Source organism: Chiloscyllium plagiosum, chromosome 11, assembly GCF_004010195.1.
Source record: "Chiloscyllium plagiosum isolate BGI_BamShark_2017 chromosome 11, ASM401019v2, whole genome shotgun sequence".
NCBI lineage: Eukaryota > Metazoa > Chordata > Chondrichthyes > Orectolobiformes > Hemiscylliidae > Chiloscyllium > Chiloscyllium plagiosum.
Genome location: NC_057720.1, coordinates 46,801,277 through 46,824,517, shown reverse-complemented (window position 1 = coordinate 46,824,517; position 23,241 = coordinate 46,801,277). Strand labels below are relative to the sequence as shown.

The window sequence follows — 23,241 nt, the reverse complement described above, 5'->3', positions numbered from 1 at the left end:
AATTCGATTCAAGAACTGAGGAAATCGAAGATAGCATTCTTGAAATCAGATGATACAAGAGCATGCCAGTGGCAGAGCTGGAGAGTGATCTTGCTGATGACATTGAGTCCCTGGGTGAGGTCCCTTTAAGAGAAACCTCGGGTCCCTTCACCAGCTCGATGCTGACGTCAGAGCCACGTGACGCCCCCTGCCGGATAAATGGCGATTGACAGCCGATTGAGGAGCAGAAGCGTTTTCCGCAATCCTCTGCTACTCGCGAAAGTTACAAACAAAAACTTTGCATTCTGCCTCATACGGCTGGCAGGCCATGCGCCGGCCTTATGCATAAGTGTGGAGCAGGGTCCGGCCAAACAGTGGCGAGATCAAAGCAAAAGAAAAGGAGCCAGACCCCAACTGCCCCGATCTGCAAAGTGCTCGATGAGAAATAAAAGAGGAGGGGGACCTCTTGGAAAGGACTGCGGGCAACTTGAACTGCTTTGAGCCATTCGGAGCCACTCCACTAGGGGGTCTGGAGACTGGAGATTTGCTTTGAAGAATCTGGGCCGATCACTTCCACAATGACTCTGGGTGCCGATATGTCTGATCATTCTCTGCTCTCCGAAGATACGGACATTGATGTGGTCGGTGATATGAACGGCAAAGACAGCAAATACGGCAGTTTTCACTCGGACAATGATTCCGATGATAACCTGAGCAGAAACGTTTCTGAGAATGTGGAATCTCCGGACTTGTCCGGACGATCTGACCCAAGTCCGACGCGGGCAAGTGACAAGCCGTGTAAAAGTACCCTGGTGAAGCCTCCTTACTCTTACATCGCCCTGATTACCATGGCCATTCTCCAGAGTCCAAAAAAGAGACTGACCCTGAGTGAGATCTGTGAGTTTATCAGTAATCGCTTCCCCTACTACAGAGAAAAGTTTCCTGCCTGGCAGAACTCCATACGACACAATCTTTCCCTGAACGACTGCTTCGTGAAAATCCCCCGGGAGCCCGGGAACCCTGGCAAAGGTAATTACTGGACCCTGGACCCCGATTCCGCAGACATGTTTGACAACGGCAGCTTTCTCCGCAGGAGGAAACGGTTCAAAAGGCAACAACCGTCCGAGATCTTAAGGGATCACAGCAGTTTCCTGCCAAACTTTGGATATGGACCTTATGGCTGCGGCTATGGCATCCAGTTGCAGAATTTCCATCATGCCCATCACCATGCCAGCCCCAGCACTTTCCCATTCCAATCCCCACATTGCGCAGTGCCATCTCCAGCCTCAATGTTTCCAACTCCAGCCATCCCCTCGCTTTTGCACGGCGGCGAGCTAACCAGGAAATCTTTCTACCCACAGTTGAGTCCCACTCTACCCAATCTGCAAGGACTGAAAGCCGACCCGAGCCAGTCCAGGCCTTCCTTCTCCATAGACAATATCATAGGGGCTGCTCCTTCAAATGCCCCCGGGTCGCCCTATTCAGGCCCAGCTGGAAGCCAAGCCCAGGTATTGGCAATGTTAACCCCGGCACTGACACAGGCCCAGACCCCACTGAACTTAACGCACGAAAATGTTCTACAGACTGGACAGAACTTTTCAAGCAAACTCACAAATCTTAACACCTGTCACTATTAAATTTTTCGTCCCATGGCAGGTAGGAATTATACATTTTTGAATATTTGAAACCACACAGCTACTTCTGGAAAAAAATGGCAAATATATTTATCATATGTATATATGTAAAATACAAAGTATGTGTGGAGAATACTGAATTCTTAATGCCATACTTTATAGTGTTCTCTGTACTGAATGTTAAGGTCTTTTCAACATGTTGATCCAATATACTGCTCAAGCACTGTTGAAGGACGGTTAGGGACCCTCAGGATTATTAAACCGTTTTTTATGTACACTGAGTAATTTACAGACGAATTTGTCGAAAGGAGAATTAATAAATTAATCTTTTAACATTTCAGTTATTAAGGTTTAGTCCCTAACTACCAGTTTTTTTTGTAATTATTTGTACATAGATATAGGAAAGATGTACAGCTCACCCACTTCACGCCTGCTGTCCCGTTGGTTGTGCATCGATTTATTTTATGAGGGATGTCTGTGAATAATAGTAATGTTTGTTTCAAAATGTCCATCCGGTCTTTTGGTGTAAATTAATAAATGTTTTAAACTCTGAAACATATGTCTTCAATTTGTATGTAATGTTCGCACATAAAACTTCAAACCTACATTTAGGAAAGTATCACTCTTTATGATTTACAACTGTGTTAGCAGAGCTAAGGAATGACTATAATGCGATACCTTTCAGATATTGTTAGCATCTTCTGCAAAATAAGTTGGCATAAACTACTGGATTGTACCTAAGAGTTTTCAAGTTCGATAGAATATTGGGAAAACCCTGGGTTTAGCACAAACAAATGGCATTGTTCAAATTAACGATTTTGCGGAAAAGAAGTTGAGGCGCCCATTTAAAAGGGGTCAAGGGACATTAATTTGCAATGTTGCTGAAACTAAACCTTGGATTGTATTATTTCAACAGCTTTTACATTTAAAATGTATATTAATTGTCAACATATTGATGAATGCACATTTAAGGTTCGTAATTTCAGTTCTGAGGAGAAAGCAAAGGAGCAATCAAGCTATTTCTGATGAAATGTAATTGCGGGCTGGTCTTGTTACATTTTCACGTTTATCATTTTCTGAAAGGCCTTCTGCGTGTTTCAAATCGTGTTTTTGAATAGAACAGCAAATGGTGGAAGGGCGTTTTTAATGGAGTATGTATCGACTCGAGTAGAAACAGTTTCATATATTTTACAAAATTCCTTATTCTCCTCAGGTGTAAAGTTTAACTGGAATCTCCATGTTAGTTCACCCACACATTAGTTAGTATTTTTTGGCAGTTGAGGATAGTTAGAGCTAACAATATGCAAACTTTTGGTGCTTGTCAATCAGGTGACACTGGTGCTCCTTCCTAACTCCTCGTATGTCAGTGGCTTGTTGGTAGATTCGGGTTTAGATTCTATTTTCTGGACAGCACAAATGTGCAGAAGCTTTGTCTCTGCTGTAATCCACATAAAACCGGCGAGTTTGTTTATGTTGTTGATAATGCCTCGTCCTGAATAAACGACTCCCAGTGAGCGGTCTCAGCTCCAGCTGACACATTTGCTTTTGAAAAGCGATCTCTCCTCTCAGACAGTTGGTTGTCTTTTATGTTTGTATTCCTTTGCCTGGACAAAGGTTGTTTAAGACTCGAGGATCCACGCCACAGGAGAAAATAGATGGGCAATGAATCTATTTTAAAAGTTTGCTGACTGCATATTTTGCTTCGTATTGCAATTTTTTTTTATTTGTTGGGACTCTGTGCAAATTGCTACATTACTGCATATGGTTTTACTGACACGCTTATTACCCCAAGATAGCTCTTTCTGTAGGTTTCGATGATGCGAAAATATGTTTTCTCTGCAGTTTCAATCCTCAAGATGTCAGTGCAACTGTTTTTAATTACTGACATCAGTCTGTACATATCGGCCGCATAATTTCGACTAATTGGCAAAAAATGAAGACAATCTTCCAGAATCAGCCACAGGATAAAAGAAACACGCCTAATGAAAATCCTCTTGTCGGGCCGATCTAGGATGCATTGTTTAAAAATCACATCACATCGGCAAGTTTTTAAAAAATTATTTCACTATTTCATCTCCTGCTTAGCGCTTCCTTGCTTTTGCAGTTTTTTGGTACATTTCAATGTGAAAGACATGATTGAAAGATACAATAACATAGCTAGACATTAATCTTATTTATAAGCTGCTATTCCCTTATATTTCCTAGAAGGAGCAATTACTTTCAGCAAATGTTTTACGGCTGCCATTCTCATAGCATGGATTTCTTCACCTAAATTAATGTTTCAGTTTATGAAACTGGCCGAGAGGAGGAATTATCTGCACCGGATAAATTAATGCGCCATAAAAACAAAATTATTTTTGTTTTTATTTGGGACTTCCGGCATCCAGAGTATTTTGCCTTTAGTTTCAGAGGTTAGTGTGACGGGTAATTTATGTGTTTGGAGACCATTAGTTTATAAAGCATTTCGGTACTTCTGAAAAAAATTGTCAGTCTTCTAGGTGATAGAATCTGTTTTTAAATTTTGGGAACTTGCCCAATCCAGAAACTCGAATGATAAATTCCAGCTTTAATGCATGCTTAAAATAACAAACTGCGTTTTTCTCGGGTTTAAACATTGGTTTTGTAAAAGATTGCAAACACACCTGAACAGTTAGGAGAGGTGCCTCGGCCTCATTTTTTGCTTGTATTTGCATGTTGTCTTACAATCTGTGAAGCTCTTTGAATGGCAACTGAAACAGTTCACGCGCATAAAATGTTTGCGGTGTGCACAGTACGGAGCTGCACAGTAAATAAGGGTCTTTCGCCTTCAGCACAAATCTTCTCAGGACCGTGTTAATAAGGGATTGTTTGCAATAACAGCAATAAAATCGCCGAAGAAACAGTACCTGTTTTGCAGTTGGTTGTGTAAATTTCACGTTCTCGTTCAATGGCTCATCTCGGGCGCTGAAGGTTGGATTGTTTTAACCCGAGTGAATGCTGCTAAATGTACAGTTTATCGGTCCGCTTAATAGAGGTTCGAATTTCAACCCTTCCCCCTTCTCATTCTAAAGCCCATTAACTGGATCACAGGATTTTCTGACGGTGGCTTTAACATTGATTAGGGGGACTTTTTTTAAAACCTACGGAGTGGAAAGGGAGTTAGTCAGCTTTGTACCCGCTGTTAGGCCAAGTAGCGGAAGCGTGTTCGAAGTGAAGGGTTCTTGAATTGTGGCAAGGATAGGCATCTAGTTGGCAGATAGTCAAACCTTTTACTCTGGATGGGAATATAAGTAAAGTACAGACGTAAGAAACTGCACTTTAAGGAGATTTTCGATACATCCTAATTCAGCAGAAGGAATCTTGAATACTGTAGATATTCTTACATTTAAACAATAAATTAAGCAATTGCTAATGGCATACAGTTGTATTTAGCAAAAACACAAAATAATATTAGCAGAGCATTTGGAAAATGTACATATTTTCATCTGATGAACATTTTCCCGGGTTATGATATATTGAAAAATGTTAACTATTTCTTAAGATGGCTATGTAATATGATGCTGTACGTTGTTTATAGTTACATGCCTAATTACAAAGAAAAGCGCATGTATTTTTGTTCGAAAGAAGCTGCGAGTTTTAAATTTATTACGACGAAATGTAGGTTAGCATGTTTAGTACCAGCATTAACACGAGCTAACAAATATCGGGACTTTTCACAACGCTGAGGTTATTATGTGGAACTGCAATCAGCAATAAGCTATAATCTTATCAAATGTAGAGATAATTATTTGAGACGCTGGTGTTTTGCATTCGTATGCCTAAAAGCATTACACTTTCAAAGATCGTAAGACCCGAAAATTTACACGTTTTAATTTCGAAATTTGGACTGTGAAATTTGCTTTCCCTTTCGAAGAATCACAATCAAATCGATCGCTTAAAATACCAGAAAGAAACGTTTCCGCATATAAGCGTTAAATACTACTGGATTTTTTTCAGGCCAATCTCCCAAAATGAAACAAATAATGTTAGTTGACAGGAGAAAGTGCAGTTCAGTTCGAAGTGTTTTTTTTTAAAAGGCAAGCTCTTTCATGACAGGACAAAAAAACAATGTTGTTTTCACCCCTTGCTATACATCTGGCAAAAAAAAATCTGATACTGAGTTGGTAGTGTTGCACTGTAAGTGTCGTTTTCCTTTTCATAACCTGATAAAATATCAAAATGAGAGCTTCTGCATTTTGGTCCCCTGCAACAGGTGTCGGGTTCGCTCTGAACAAGAGGGGTTCCTTTGATCCTGATATTACTGGTGTCATCCATCCGAACTCAATTCAGATGCAAATCGTGTGGGTTCTTTTCCTGCTTTGATGGTGAAGAGAGTGGTCCAAGTGCAAAGATTGTTGTGGGGCTGGAGGATGTGTGTGGCGCGTAATCCAATGGATTATATGACACTGGATAATCGCAATGATTGTTATCAAAGAAAGACTAGGAATGTCTCCCGGAGGAAGTTATTCCATTAAAATGAGCAGAACAAGGATCAAGCAGCTAACAAAAGCAGAGATATTTTCTCGCATTATTTTTATTTGTTCCTCTTAGAATGACAATTTGATTTAGAATACGCTTGTTACGCTTATAGTCATTTATTGCGGAAAATGGATTATTAATGTCACGAGAAAAATCATTCCTGGTCATCTCATTATTATCTTCATATATAATCTGTAAACATCAATTAAAACCAGCTTCATGCAAATGCAACAAGAAAATATTTTCTCAGAAAATCGAAGCGCCACATTTTCAACATTTTGTATCAACTTGCTTTAGATTATAATTTACGTTTCTTCTTAAAACTGCGACGTATTTTGTGAACTGATGTTTCATATCACAAATGTTATGATATTCAAAGGGGTCAGGATCCCAATGTATCTCTTAAATTCAAAACTAAATTATTAACAGCATATGACAAACACTTAAGGAACATTGCTGGGTTTTTAAAATACATTTTCAACTCACTGTGGCAAACTGATAGATATCCGCCCTCATCATTTAAGCACACGGAAAGGTGCTGCAGGTTTATACAGTGGAATTTATCTTGTAAAGTGCACTTTCTTCCCGCAGACTTGCTCCATTAAAAAAATGAATGAACTTTTTTTTTGCTTTTCATGTTTTCACTGGTAACCTCACCCGAGGCTTTTTACTTAAATCTTTAATAGGCCAACATGGGATGTTTAAATCAAAATGTTCACTACGTGTGAGATCTACGTTTGTAATAGTTCGAAGGCCTTCCATGAGGTTAATGTCAATGTAATGATCGATGTCTATTTTATTCATCACATGTCCCTCTGCATCTGCTGAGCATGCTATTATTTTTTAAATTGCGAGTGTTGCTTCATAACAAAACCAATGCCTTCTTGGGGCTTACTTTGATCACAGAGTTTGAAATACAGAATGGTGACCGTTTTGAAATGACACAAGGAAAGGCAGACAGAGGTGCTGCTTATATGTTTGATGTTCAGGTGCAGCAAACTAATAAACATAAGTAAATGGTGAAATACGGTTTAAGGTGAGTTTACAACCATAAAATGTAATGGTGAATAAAACTAATTCGAAACAAGGAAAAAACATGCACGTACTTCACTGTTTTGGAAAATAAAATATGAATTGAAACGAAATGTTCATGGATGGATATTAAATATCTCAAAATAGCCTGTTATTTATAGAATGCATATCACTTTAATATTAAGATGGCCTGTATATATGTAAGATTATGTTTTTTTTTGGAAGCATGGTTTGGAACATCAAGAAACCTGGATTCTCTAAATCATTTCTACATCAAGTTAGGTTTTGGTTTGGGATTATTTCGGATGCTCTCTTCAGTACCTCTGAATGGAGTAGCTGGATCCTTCAGGCAGTAAAGATCTTTCAGCTCCTCCGATAGAATATTCACCCTGGACACATTGCCTGGAATGACAAAGTAACTGCACCTGCAATCTTAGCAGAATTGGACCTAGGTAAATTATTATTTCCTAACACACTCCAACTCAGTAATACCTCCTTTCTATTTCCAGTTGCTTCCCCATTTACAAAAGTGAGGAACTTCGAATTGGACTTACTTGATTTTGAATTTAAAAAGTAAACCGGAAGAGAAAAAGTCATGAAATGCGGATAAAGTTAATTAAAATTGTGCTAAGAGTAAAAAGAGTAAGAATAATTAACCAATGCACTTTTTATTTTCAATGTGAAACTTTTGTGGTGAAGGTGAAACTATATTTGTCATTTTGAAGATCTGCTGCCAACACCCCATGGCTGCTTCTATGCAACTCCTTTTACAAATAAATGATGTCTGCTGACTTTATTTAAAAATCTTGTGAAAGAAAGACTGTGTAGTAATTACAGATTTCACACATTTATACCAAGTTATCACCGGTCAATATTGTGCCATTAATTTTTCAACTTCAAATTCTGAAATAAATCCAAAGTACATTTTTGTTTTTTAACTGAAATACTCAGAGTAGAAAAATAAAACATTGTGAGATGTTCCATCAACTCAATTTTGCACACAACCATATATCTACACACGCATGTACAGTACAAACATATGCAGTGCAACCAAACACGTAATATTCTCGTACCATTTATCTTATACAGAACATTTGGGTTCTCAACACTTCTGCAGAGCAAAGAGCAGTTTTATATTGCGGAAATCATTTATGTGAACATTTAAAGGCGAATAGCATACAGTCTTCCCATGGCCAGTTGCAAGGTGCCGTCGAACTTATTTCACTTCTACATTGCCAGCAAATATCATGAATTACATTTTACCCTTTTTCCGTCGGATCCGCAGTATGCGGTGATTATTGAGCCATTATCGTAGAAAACTATTATTCTGATTTCCAACCGATCTGGGTGTTCAGTTTGTGTAAAATATATCTCATTGTGGAAACCATAGGACTTGTTTTTTCGTTCGCTCATCATCTATAGTGTTTAAATGCTTCGCATTCGTTTAAAATATAAAGTAACTATCGAACGACAAAGCAGATGTGATTCACTTTTATCCTGTAATGTTTTGCTTGAGCCTGCCTTAGCTCCTAAATATAGACACAAGCACACAGATGCAAGTCCCGAGTTTACATTATAAATGTCTATAAAAATTGCTAATTAAAATAAAGATGTGCCTGAGCCATAAAATGATATTAGGTCAATCAGCATCTTTAAGAGAAAATTGATCAAGCCGCAATTTCTGAGGAACAGTATCTGCTGTATGTTAACCTGTCTTTAGCGTATCTTTACCTCTGTCGTTAAGTTAGCTTTAATCTATCTTTGATCTAACTTTTTCTGACAGATGTTGATAAGTTTGGTATGCAGTTCCAGCAATTGTTTGTGTTTCTGATTTCAAGCATTAATGTGTTTTAATTGCATCTAACTGCAAACATGCCCATACATTCAGGAAAAACTGAACCTTTCTTGGACACTGGCTCTGTAGGAATATAAGCATCAATTAAAGCAAACCGTACAAAGGCATGAAGCGATTTGCAGAGGAAACATGTGTGATTGTCAGAAAATCGTTTTTGTCAGGTCAGTGCTTTTGTCGGTGTAGTTCCATGGGAAGTAATACAATGAAAACAGTAAACTTCCTGCACGGCGTATCATGTGGAATTGAAAAAAAACTATTTTTACCGAACAAGAGCTAATTAAACTGTTCAAATTCAAATAACGGTCATAATGCAAGTTTTCTTTAAAGTTTTATCCTTATTAAGTATCGGGAACATGCATGGATTTCAACAATTCAAACGGGCTTAGTCATTGTCGCTAAAGAAGTCCCTTGTCTGTAGGAGTGGTGCAGCGACACTGACTTGGGAGTGAACCCGCTCGGTCCACACAACCCATGTGCGCTGGTCACGTGCTAACATGGCCATCCAGCGAGGATCTGGCGTGCAAGTATACTCGAAAATACCTCAATGTCCATCAAGTTCTCGAAATGTGAGTCAGTACGTTTGATATTGTGGCGAAATATGCGTTTGTGTCTCCCTGAATCTCACAACCCTTCTAAACCCAGTATCCGTGTGCCCCTTCGAATGTCTATGTTAATATGTACGGTGAACAAAAGATTTCAGATGCTGGAAACTTCAGGCAGCATCTGTGGAGACAGGAAGGCAGGCTTACTGGCGGGTTCAGGTCAAGAACCGAAACCGAACCTGGAACATAATTTACGCGAAGCGTTAACCTTCCGTTCCCATCTTCGCAGATTACGCCAGGCTGGCCGAGTAGTTCCACTGCTTTCTGAGTTTATATCTGCAGAAGTCGGTCTATCATGTCAGGTATCGGTGTGGCCATCAAGATGTGCAAACACGTGTATCCCGTGCGCCGATCAGTTTGTAGAAACATGTGTGCGCCTTCAGCTTTGTGCAAAGTTCTTTTACCAATTTATTTGAGATCGCGCGTACATTTGTGTAGTGGTACGCAAGAAGATATGGAAATGAATTAGCCTCTCCCTGCCAATTCTCCTGCCAACGTTTCTTAATATGTCATTTAAATTTCGAAGCTTTTTCTGGTAAACAATTATCTCAGTAAAGTATCTTTGCTTTTTCTTTAAAGAGAAGTCTATATCTCGTTTGTTCGTTTCCATATTTTGACTAATTGATTTCTCTTAGATGGAAAACACAAAAAAATCCTGGCCCGGAGTTGGAACTGACGGTCGATGGCTGTATTTTGATACCAGTGCCACTAAGCAGGAGATCACACAGTACTTTCTCAAGTGAAACGTTTGGCTGTGTGTGTGGTTTGTACTTGACAGAAAAGAAGTCACTAAATGTGCAGTGTAAGGGCAGAGATATTAACTAAATGACTGAAAGGGTTTAACATGTGACCTCCGCAATTACGGTAATTCAACCTGATCGCAGCTGGGGCCGCCTCCCTGAGTAGCTGCTGTGTTCTTAAGACAAAATCTTTCTCAAATAATGAGCTACATTTCATGTATTAAGGCGGCGCTATCGCGTTTCAACAATCTGCTCAACAGTTTTGAGTCAGCCCGACCATTAATTGAAACGAAGCGGAGAGCCAATAAACAATGCAAGAAACTTCGCATATCCCCGGCTCCAGGGCATTGCTCGCAATGAAACCGAGGACGTTCCCAATTTTTTTCAGTCTTCGTCTGAAATGCGCTTTGCATTTTGTTTCTTGTCTCGTGAATTGAATCCGTGAGCGGTGTCGGGATAAGATGCAATGTAAAATTGTATTTGTTAGCGTATTGACGAATACTCATCCTCAGGAAGCCAACACCTCGTAGTCAGAGAAGGGCCCCGTGATAGAACTCATTCTTACAGTTTTTTTCTATTTACAGATATCTAATTGAGAATACTTTTCTAAAATCTGCATACATTTCTGCATTCATTTCATCCTGATCGAATTTCTTCTTAAGCAAGTAATAAACTGAACTAAAACAGCTGACCACCAGACAACCGAGTCTTATTTGTCCACAATAAGTTCTTTGGTTTGGGAATTCATAATGGAACAAAAGCGACACATTATCAGTTTATACATCAGACCAGATTGGACCCACATATTACCAGCAATAGGCTAAGCTTTTTAGTGTCTCTCGTGTTTTTTTGCTTTTAGTTCTTCCCATTATACTGACTACAATGGCAATCACATATCGGTGAAGACATTCCAGACGTTAAAAAGGTATTATACGGCCTGCTGTCAATTTTGTGGAACTGATGCCGTGTTCACATTCCTGTTATATGAATGTTGGTGTGTCCGAAAAGAGGGAGGAATTTGTGTTTACTTGCATGTACAGTACAGCCGAGGTGACAGTATATTTATCACCCTGTCAATATCGGCACTCAAATGTCATATCATTTAGTATTAATAAGCGGAGCAGCTTGATACACACGCCACTGGATTTCAGTTTAAAACGACAGAACATCTAAACATAGTATTTTTCAAGATTGCCAGTGAAACACAAATGCCCTATATATGTCTACAACTACTCACTTTATAAAATTCCATCATCGTCTCTCCTTTATCACTGACACGGCCTATTCTGTTCGGTTAAAAATCAGCAGTGTTTCACCTTCACACTGCCGCGTCAAAGCTATAAAAGTTCATCACATTACAATCCAAATCCTTCAACAATTATGGCTTAAAGGAATCTGGGCTCATTGGGGCTGGATTCGGCATTTTATTTAAAACATGACTGTTGTGATTTATATAGAACTTCCATTTTAGTACAAACCCTTGTGCTTTCGGGTTACAAACGTCGATTTAATCTAGTCTTCAGTTGCTGCCCGGCTTCTGTGAACTAATTTACTGGTGTTGTTGCATCCCTTCGCCCGGCCTTTTCAGAGGCCTGGGCTGTAATTCACAACACATTTCAGGCAACCGAACACCGCCAGAATTTACTACACCCTCGCCTTCCAGTCTTTATTTTTGATTTACTTTCATTCCCGTGCACCAGTAATTCTGCCAGAGAGCCTGCAAACTACTGACATGTTTAAAGTTTAAAAATGCCCTATCATGGGTCACTGGGACAATGTAAATGCAGTTATAACTCTGCACACACAATATTCATCTTTTGATTACAAAAATCTCAGCGAAAAGAAGGCAGATGCAGGATAGCTACGTATAAAAAAAGCTTCACTGCCAACAAAAAAATATTTAGTCTGAGCAGAAATGAAGAGATGTGGTTTTTGCAGAAATAAATGTAATCAAACGGTTGAGGTCAATAGTGCAAACTTTTTAAGACTAATGTTTATTTAGAGCAGTGATTGCTGTCTGCCCCACTGTTCTTGTGCCCTTGTGCCTGGATCCTAATAACTTTACCAGAGGCGTAGACAACAGCCAATACAACACGGACTGCCAGAGTTAGAGTAAACTGAACATCAACATCTATCATTACCCAGTTGTAACACTCAAAACAACCCACCAGCTCGTCACTTCCATCTTGCAGAATCAGCAGCTCAGTCTATGATCCTAATGGAGAAAGTAATCGAGCGAGAGCCTACAATAACTCTCAATTGCCGCTTTAAAAAAAAACGAGATTTATCAATGCTTGAAATATACACGATCCTAATCAGCTCCTTTTGCACAAAGTTAAAACACGTGCAGTCTGTGGCCGGGGGAATTCAGAGGTCATTCTTTCAGGCCAATAAAAACAAATAGAACTATTTTTAAGCAAAGCTTTATGCCATAATTGAATACAAGCTAGACCAACACAAATTGTCTGTAAGAACCCGCCGTAAGGAAAGACACCAAATGCTCCGTCAGACATTTTCCAGCAGATTCCCAGCATCCGCAGTATTTTGTTTTTGGTGAAGTTCTGAATGTTTTAATACTGTGCAAGGCATCGCTCTGTTGCTAAGTATATGTACGTTCTACAATTATCTTTTCATATTATGAGTGTCATGTCTTTGAAACGCTTTTGCCGTTTCTCCCCGCGATGGTAATGCTTGATTCTTTTTTCTCAATGTTAACGCCAAAAATTCGTAATCTCCACCCCAATCCATGAGTTGCACTTTTATCCACGGCTGGTCACTGTGTCAACTCGGGGGGCTGGTTGGCTTACTGAGTTTGTGTGAGTGATTCATTTCTCTTGTCATCCTCCAACAGCGGCCCAAGTACATTTTCCCTCGATGTTGTGTTTTTGCACAGTTCATGGAGGATGCATTTATTTTTGTTTGCACAACTGGAAAAACCATTGGAATTTTTTTTGTGTGTGGGTCTCTAAAAGAAATCCACAGAGTCGGAGGCGTCCTTTTCGCTTCACACTGATTTCCAACATTTTAATTTTGTTTTTTTTTAAAAGATCTAGCCTTCTTTTTGCGGCGTGTCTCTGTAATTTTCAGCTCGTGAATAGAATGTCGCGTTCAAAAGAAAACATCCTCACAGTCCACTTTTGAGAACTCTGGAAGGCATGCCGCTCCTTTAGAGATGCATATCCAGGTTAGATTTGAATATTACAATAAAAATCCCTAATCGTTGCTGAAAAAAAAACTAAACGTGTTGCTCCGGGTCAAACGCTTTTCATTCAATTAAACATTTGGTGGAGGTCATTCTTCCCAACTAAAATATTACATCATGGGCCTGTTGGCTTTGGCTTGATTTCCTTTCCCATTAAATAAATTTTCAGCATTCCGTTCAACGAACAAGAGCAATAGGAATTATCGTGAATAAAAAGTACTATCTCACAATTTGCACTGATCGGTTTCGACAATGTTATTATGCCCTTTTCAATAATTTATCCAAATAACCGATAAGTAGAATTTAATTTTTTTTTAAATGAACAGAAATCAGCCCATTACAAGGAAGGTCATGTCCGCGGCCGGGTCATTCTGCCTACTTTAGGTTGTAACATTCAGATAATTAGATCTCACAGTCACAAACAACTTGGGGTAACTTGAATTAGTGTCCTTTCCCGTTCATTCTATTAACCGAAGAGGCTGTGGAAAACCAAGTTTGACATTGTTTTTGCAGGTCAGGAGGAGATGCTTTGAGCCCCACATATTAAAAAAAATGCCCTTGGTTCTCCCTGCCTCTTTCGGACTGAGTTTGCCAGCGGCCTGCGCAGCGCCCGATATTGGAGCCGCATGAATCCGCTGTGGTACAGCTCTCAACTGGGCCAGCGAACCGCTGCTCATCCCCTGCACCACCAACGCACACACATGCCTTTCGGCTTCGGCTGTGCCACCTTCGTCGGGATATCACTTTTTAACTTTCCACCTGACGTTCCTCAACCATTTAATGGCGAGAGAAAAAAAAATGGGCGAGGTGTATCAGGAACAGTCAAACAAATATTGTTTGTTGAATTCACTCTCTCTCCACTTTGAGCAAAGTTCAAAATTCTGCCAACAATGACAAAACCTAAACCTGACCAAGAAAGGGAATTAGTGTTAATTCTGACTGCAGCTTTAAATAGGAATTGAACTTACAAACATTCCTGTTTATCGATGTTACGTACACCTTTATTTGTTTGTGCAAGACGCTGTTCAGTCAAGCCCTCCAGTCGGTCATTTTTCTATTGCTAATTTATGAATTACTGACGTATTTACAGGAGTCTTCCCAATGGGAATATTAACAGACCACACTGCCTTGTGTATTACACACATCAACCGGCATCCACCACTCACAATAGGTAAGAGCTGAACACATGTAGAAAATTAGCTTTAGCCTATATAAGAGAACATCTCTCTCACACACTCTCAAACACAAGAGAAATAGAGCCATTATTAAATAGCTAAATTCTTACGTATTTAATATGTGCCTTATTCCCAACCCCCACAAAATAAACACAACATTGATATTGTTGCATCTTCTTATTACCTTAGAACAGATTAATCAAAGTAATAATTTTTCTCATTAAAAAAAAGCCACTATTTCAGGCTTCTGAAGTAATGTTTAAATAATTTTTATGTTTAACAAGAAGACTTTTAGGATGTGATATTAATTAAAGCTAATATCAGTATTTCGGGTGTGTGCTTTGCACATAAATAAATATGAAAGGCTGGACATCAAATTTAATGCTCTATTTGCTTAAAAGCAGGATCCCAAATGAATTAATAAAGAGTTTCTCAAGTTAAAGTTGCAAATGTATACTTAAAATAATGTGATCATATTCATATGTAAGTAGTGGCAGTGAAATGTTTTTATCTACAAAAATATGTTTAAACATTGAATAAAATGAAACTCTAAAGATCGGCTAATCCTACAATGATTGGCAAGGTGCATTGTACAGTACTTGCTGAGAAGGCTTAAGCTTTCTTTTGTCTGTGAACAATTTAAAGAGTATAGTGTGAGAGAACCCAGGCTGCACAATTAGAATTTAGTTTGCTTCACCAATGATACAACCTCTTGAAATTCAGCAGATTCAAGCACCTATAGGAACTATTCAAGTACAAGTTCTTTTATTTTGCAGTTAATAACAGAGTGAAGTAATTGAAAATCTGAATTGGGACAACACATGCTAGTTAGAGCAGCCATGCATTATTAACCTAATAACATATGAATCTCCACATTATACCTGAAACGTGTGAAATCTATGGGATTTCAGATGGGAGAAGAGTATAATTACACTGCAAAGCCTAATCAGTCAAATAAAACATTAAATCCAGTAAATATAAAACACTCTCCTTTGTGCTTTTGAAGTGTTGGAAAAATTACAGGGGCAAAATCCCGGGTTAAAGAGGTTATTGAAACAGAAATGCTTACAATAAAATACAAAATCACAACCAATGACCATCACATGTTGTAAAATGGTAATTAATTCAAAGCAATTTGCATGATGCCATGGATGATTTTTGTTGTACACATCTTGCAATCTTGCAAACATTTTGACAAATATGCAGAAATAAAACTTTTCCTGCTAATTTTCACCTCTCTACCTCCTAAAGGTATTGACTCATTGTTAGTCTGCCATTTGAGCCTAGCTATTAGCCTTTAGCACTTTGAGTGGCATAATTCATATTTGAGACTTGATTGTGTGCTTTGACAAGCAGGCAGTACCACTATGGGGGCTGTCACAGATAACCTCACCTGGCTCTCATCCAAAATCGATCGAGTGATATTCTCAGCAGAGGTCAGGAATTGGAACTGAGGCTCATCGTTCTCTCCCTCAATCAAGGATGTTGAGATGAGTCATCCAAGCTAAGTTCAACTATTTCAAAATAGACTGGCAATTAAACCTGATGTACATGTTTCATTAATTTTTTAGGCTCACTGAGCCATGACAAAGCCAAGCTTAAAGTTTTAAGTGAAAATGAAATATAGCAAATCAATTGAATGTTGGCAGACTATTTAATACCATTAAGCCTATCTGGATTTATAGCACTATAGACTAAATTTATATTTTATAAAACCAAGAATTTCAAGCCTTTTACAGATTCAACAGATACATGCAACAACTGAAGGACAAGCGTCAGAAGATGAGCCTGATTATTTCCCATTGAAAATGGTAGAATCTCAGTGGCACAATTTAGGACCCAATTAAATTGGATCTTCCTCCCCTCTTCCTGCCTGCACAGTCATCTTATTCATGTCATGAAGGCCCTGCAGTATCCCAGTGGTTTCCTGTGATGGGGGAGGGGAGTACTCTTGATGTGTCCTCTATGGGCTATGGAGAGTACTTCTCAGTAGCAAAACAAGAAACTCCCACCCTATTTGTGGGCCTTGCTTGCCTGGTCCTGGCTTCTCCATAAGAGCTCACTAATCTTGAGGGGTTGGGGTGGGGTGGAGGTGAGTGTGGGAAGGTTTTGAGGGTTTGGCATTGAACAACCCTCTCATTTGTTAAACTGTCACAGTACTGGCTACCATTAGCAGTGGTGCTCCTGAGGTTGCTGAGCTGCTGATCCTTGGATTGGGATCACAACTATGGAGGACGGGCTGGCATCCTCAACTGGATGATGGCCCCCAGGAGTGTCCTTTTAATTCACCACGGCTGGTAGAATGCTGCTCCAGGTTCCCACACAATTGTAGTTGTGTAGACTGCACTTTCAGTCCCAAAAGCAGGACTCAATCTTTCACAAAAAAATGTATTTTCAGACAGATTGCACTCTATCTTTTCCTCCAAAAATGTATGTAGATAAAAAGCGTATTTTAAAGATTGAAAAAAAACTAAAAACCTGACCATGATATTGATTGAAGACTAAGACCATTTTGTAAGATAGCACAATTTGTAAATTAGATATAAAAACTGTTTCAGTATCGTACCTAATAATATGCAGAGCTATTACTGTGTAAGGCACAATTGCTGCAAAATTGATGGCTGACCTTTCAGTTGCCTAAAGCCCGAGCTCTAAAATTCATTTCATATTGCTCCCTTTCCTGTCTGAGAAGCTTTCCTCCTATAGAACACTTCTTAAAAACAACTTCTTTGACCAACCCTTTGTTCATCTGATCTAATATTTCCTTACGTGGCTTAGTATCATATTCTGTTTTGTCATGTTCCTGTGAAATGTCTTGAAATGTTTTATTATGCTAAAGCCTTATATAAATATAAACTATTGTTGTTGTAACATGGTAATTATACAACACCACTGTTCTAAAATTGGTAGCTGCAGAATGCAATGCGCAGTTGGCAAGATCTGAGTTATGCTGTGCTACAAGTTGTAATTGGCATGCCACAGACATGTGCAACATTCTGCTATCTCTACAAATAAGCTTTAATCTTAGTAGAGACTAAGCTATAGAGCCTGCTTTCTCACAGCATCGAACATATTCAAAATATGTTTACAATGTAATCCAAAATTCCAATTAACTGACTGTGCATTGTTTAAATTTGTTTTTGCTCCTAGATTGGATTTAAAGTCCTCCAAACTGAGTGATGTGACACAGCCTCCTGGATGATCTGGAGGATTTCTTGGAGCTTGGTTACGGACTGCAGGATTATAATGTGATGTGCACCCAAGATTCCTTCACAGGAAAATGACCTTATAATGTAACTGCATTCTAAACAATCACTGCAGATCTGGGGATCCCAAAATGTCATCTTTGCAAAGAAATCCTTTGACTTACCTTCCTTTGACTTTACAGAAGATTACAACTTGGGCATCATAATGCTTCAGTACAAAAAAAATGAAACAAATCATCTCAAATCTGAATAATTTGGTTTTATTCTATATAAACAATTCCAGAAAAATGGACGTTGTGCTCAGGTAAATAACATCATGAAACACATTCTGTAATTTCATCAGGAGTTTCATGATCACAAGTGCAGGCAAGTGTATCCTAATTCACTCCTAAACAACCTACATTATTTTAAACACATTAGTCAATTAAACAACCTACATTATTTTAAACACATTAGTCAATTAAACAACCTATATTATTTTAAACACATTAGCTAATTTTAGTCTACGAAGTTCAAGGAAGTACTAACTAAGTTGTTGCATCCTGTCCTTATGAATTAATAGTGTACTGCTTGGCATCATTGTGCTAAATCTACTTTATATCTCTTCCAAGATCATTATGTACATTTCTTGAAGTGAAGTGAACATAATACTCCAGATGAGATGTGACTAAGGTCCTGTATAATTGAAACACCATTTCCTCAGTTGTACTTTTTGTACTTTTGCATGGCTTTTACTGGTTTATGGATATGGATACCTAAGTTCCATTGCTGCACCACAAAACCTAGTCTCAATAGACAATAGGTGCAGGAGTAGGCTGTTCTGCCCTTCGAGCCAGCACCACCATTCAATATGATCATGGCTGATCATCCTTAATCAGTATCCTGTTCCTGCCTTATCCCCATAACCCTTGATTCCACTATCCTTAAGAGTTCTATCCAACTCTTATCATTGTGATTTGTTATCCTCATATCTAATGTAGATAATCACATGGTTCTTGATGTTGAATTCTATCTGCTTGCTTACTTAGTCTATCCATGTCCCTTTTCAATTTTATGTCACCATCCATACAACTTGCTTATTTTGCATATACACAAGTTTCTGTTCTGTTGATAATTATTGATATATGTGCTGAAAAGCAGACTCAAATTTGGATCCCTGGGTAGCACCATTCACCATATACCACCATTCAGACAAAAAACTCTTTATTTCCACTCCTTGCCTGCTACTTTCCAAATATGTTTTGATCTATGCCACAAGGAACCCTGCAATTCTCTATTTTTGCTGATAATCTCTTCAGCCAAATACTACTAATTACTTTCTGAAAGTCTTTATGGTCAACAGCCGTAGACAATTTCCTAACTACTATATTTGCGACCCCTCCAAAAATTTAACAAGGTTATGTAAATAAGGTTGGCTCATCAAAAATTGCATGTTTTTCTAGCAATTTCTATTTTTATATTAGATTTCCACTATTTGTATCTGTCATTCAGCTTTATCTTCTTGTTACATCTTTATCAAGACATGGCATGACTGAAAAACACATGTTTTCCTCATAGTTCTTGCAAGTCCTAGAAACAGATTTGTGGGATTTTTCTCTGCACCTTTCAGAGGGCATTAATGCCTCCCTTAAGTTGAAAGTTATTATTTGAAATATGTTAAAGGTAATTCTGATGTCAGATCAACTATTTTATTATAGTTAATTTGAAATTTGTGCATTTTATGTCAACGTACTTGATTTTTTAAAATAAATGTAATTTAATTATGGCATCTTTGGCGCAGTGGCAAGTGGAATTTGAAAGGTTCTGCAATTTGTAATGGTCAAGTGGGTGAAATTATTGAATACTTATGACTAAGAATGCAATTGGATTGTAATATTACTGAAAAAAATTCTTAAAATTATTAACGTATTGCTGAATTTCCATCATTCTTTTTCCCAAAGTCGTTGACACATTTGATGTTTCTTAGTAGCTCTTGTTCAGTGAGAATTCCCATTTTAATAAGATAACAAATATTGTAGCTGCTAATAAAACTAAATGAATCGATTTAACTCTATTACTCCTTTGATCTGTTGAATACTATAGAAGCCATTATGAAGACAGCATTTCAAAATGAGTCACAATAAGACAGAGTTCTAACTCGCCACTGTAAAGGTAGTTACTGGTTTTAGACATTGCTTGACTTTCATTTCAATTATATTCACTGAAACAGAAGTTTCTTTAATGCTACTTTGATCTCAACCACAAACATAACTAAGCTGCTGCAAACCACCTTCACCGTCCTTCAATAGTTTTCACACAACCCGTTCTTATACCAGAGAAAAGTCAAGAACCAAAGGATGTCTAGCAAATACCCAAATGTTTGCATAAATTGTGGAGATAATAATAAATGTCACTCTGAGTGGGAGGTCATTTAGCCTGGAAGACTATGACATTGAAAGAAACATAATTTCCCAGGTTCCCCGGTTTTTTCTTATTGATGAAATCTCTTTGTCATATACTGTACATGAGAACCTGCTGATCCATAGAATTGTCATTCTTTTGACAAAATAAATTCTTTCTTTTTGCCATTGAGCACTAACTCTGCCTTTGTATTCTTTCCATTGCAGATCCCAGGTTAAGCTGCAGAAACAAAGAAAGTAGACAGCCATCTGACATTATCACACATTAATCCCTTCCAAGCACAGTTCATTAATCAGCAACTGGTATACTGTTAAAATTGAGTTGCAGTGATCTAGGATTGACTAAAGAAAGATGAGCAGGAGCAAATGCATTTTGTACAGACAGCAGAGGTCAAAGTTCTGGAGAGAATAAGTTTGTGTTGTAGTTCCCTACATAGGACATGGATGAAGACATCTAGGAACTAGATGATAACTTTGTGCCTGAAATTGGATTGTCTGCCAAAGATCCTCTGCATCATGTTGGACTGTGCGTAGGACTGTACTTCCAACTTTTAAAATTATTGTTTATGCCATTAAAACAATGCAATACACAATGGGACATATACTCAGTTTTATGCAATCTGCAACAGTTGCTAAGTTCAGAAGCCTATGGCATACTGGTACATTTAAATTCTGGGCAAAACCCTCTATACAGACTTGCAACATTTGAACTAAGTACAAAAAAGAGACTTAAGCAGCATCAAAGTTCTTCAGCAATCTATTCTCCCACAAATCAATATGAGTGAGAAGTTAGTGCTATGCAAAAGATAAACAGAATTTGAACATTGGAAAAACATGTCTTGGAGCAGAAGGCTTGAGGGAATGAATGGTTTACTCCTACTGCTATTTCTTGCAGCATAAATGTACCAGTTAGTTGACCCATGACAATAAACATATTGAGAGTTAAGTTGCAAAACTGTTTAAGAACATGCCAAAGTAATGCAACAGTACTTCGTCACACCGCTTCCCAAATAATAGCAATAACTCTGACTCTGAAAATACATCCAACTTAAAGAAGAAGAAACTTTAAAGTTTGAGGAAAGGTTGAAAAAGATAATTGTTTGGTATCACTTAACATTTAATCAAATAGTATGGCTTAGGAAATAAAATTCTTAGCCAGTGGCAGATCACCCAAAGGTCATTTACAGTGGATAAAATTAAAGCACTGAAATAGTTGGTGAACTGAATAGCTTGATTTCTTCAAAATCATGAGAAATAAAAAATTCATGAATTCTTGTGCACTTCCAATATTTTTTGCTTGTTTAAGGCAAACATTTTCCATGCTTGCACAACTTCAATGACACTGTTTTATTCTATCGTCTGTGCAATAAAAGGATAGACAGGTTAATGTTGTTCCAATGATTATCAGCTCTACTAGAAATTTGATTAATGCTTCATGTATGTACGTAGTCTAATTCACACAAAATGTGATTTCATTTGTCATTCACAGGAATGTTTTATTCCTCATGTCACCCAAAAAGAAACAGAATATGAATTTATAAAGCACCTTTCACAACTTCAGGATATTTCAAACAATATATCGCCAACTAATTTCCTTTTCAAGTGTTGTGACCTTTGTAACAAGAAACATAGTAGCCAATTAGCACTATGCAATGTCCACAAAGAACTTAATCAGTTTAATGATATTGTTTGACGGATATATATCAAACAGTATACAAGGTCTTCCAATTGTCTCCAAATATCATTGAGGAATCTTTTATGTCCATCTGAGAAGATGTTAAGGTATTTTATTATGTCTCTCTGAAAGATGGCACTTCCCAAAGTGCATTGCTTTACAATACTGCACTGGAGTGCTGGCTTAGACATTTAAAAAAAAATCATGTGACTTGTATAATGTGGTGTAATGTTACTCATGGCCTGGTCAAATTAATGCAAAAAGTCAATTTTTCTTCAGTTGATATTCACTATTATAACTCCAATAGCAAAAATAAGACTAATATGGTAGCCAATTATGGGGGAAGGTAAATTGTTGCACTTTAAGAAACAATGAAGAACAACATACCTTGGAGTGTGTTACACATGATATTGCATTCTGATATTGATATAACATTTGTTAAGTTCCACAAGCTTACTTTCGTGCTTGATCAACTCAATCTACTTACGTCTTGTAACATCTGTTATTCTGTGTACACTATAAATACCACTGTCTTACGCAATTTTTTATGGTTAGATCATTTAAAAAAAATTTTAATTTCCCATTCATGGAAAAAACTATTAAATAGGAAGAAACATAAATCTCATGAAGAATCTAAGTGAAGGAAACCTTAACAATTGTTGATATTAGATTGTGTCCTGTGTACAAAACCTTTATTCGTGCATGCTTGGTGACACACAAGTTGAGAGGGGAATATTGGTCTATTTCCTGGATTTGTGAATATCCTAGGTGCTGCAGGTTAACTTTTTTTTTGCTTCTTGTATTACTTCACACACATCTGAAAACATTTACTATTTACTATTTACTATTTTTATGTATTTGCATTCAAATGATTAATGAATATGGTTGAGCTTTAAAAATCAAAATAAGTCTGGAAGACCTTTCTAGCTGATGTGCAAAGTATTTGGTTGCCATTATTTTTAATATAGGCATTTAACTCTAAATGAGTGAGTATTTAGCTAAAGTAGCAGACTGAAAATGTCACCTGAAGTCAATTGTATGAACATCAGGAGCAATCATTTTTAGTCTATCATTTACAAAAAAGCATAAAAGCTATTCTGAAAGTCAGATCAAAAAACAAAATATTAGTATATTGGAATAAAAATTCAAAATTGCATTTTGAAGAAGTTTATTAAGACCAATGAATGGATCAAAGTAGAAGTAAAGATTTTGTCAAAAGAATTGGTCAAAAATGTTTATCATTAT

General features: G+C 37.7%; 1 protein-coding gene and 1 long non-coding RNA gene across 3 annotated transcripts; both read left to right on the top strand.

The window, feature by feature from the left end:
* The first annotated feature begins 218 nt into the window (after positions 1-218).
* foxd2 (forkhead box D2) lies at positions 219-2,168 on the top strand. The gene has a single exon (XM_043699246.1). The coding sequence runs from the start codon at positions 558-560 to the stop codon at positions 1,614-1,616; it is 1,059 nt and encodes a 352-aa protein (XP_043555181.1). The 5' UTR covers positions 219-557; the 3' UTR covers positions 1,617-2,168.
* A 10,129-nt stretch (positions 2,169-12,297) lies between these two features.
* LOC122554360 lies at positions 12,298-22,330 on the top strand. Of its 2 annotated transcripts, none has more exons than XR_006312975.1 (3): positions 12,298-12,948; positions 17,867-18,226; positions 20,529-22,330. It is a non-coding gene; the product is annotated as an uncharacterized LOC122554360 (long non-coding RNA). The 2 variants fall into 2 exon arrangements; XR_006312976.1 differs by lacking the exon at positions 12,298-12,948 and adding an exon at positions 20,005-20,073 and having other exon boundaries at positions 16,829-18,226.
* Positions 22,331-23,241: the final 911 nt, after the last annotated feature.

What these genes read in the sequence shown, in the direction of transcription:
- foxd2 (XM_043699246.1), top strand. Translation starts at nt 558, where the DNA reads ATGACTCTGGGTGCCGATATGTCTGATCATTCTCTGCTCTCCGAAGAT.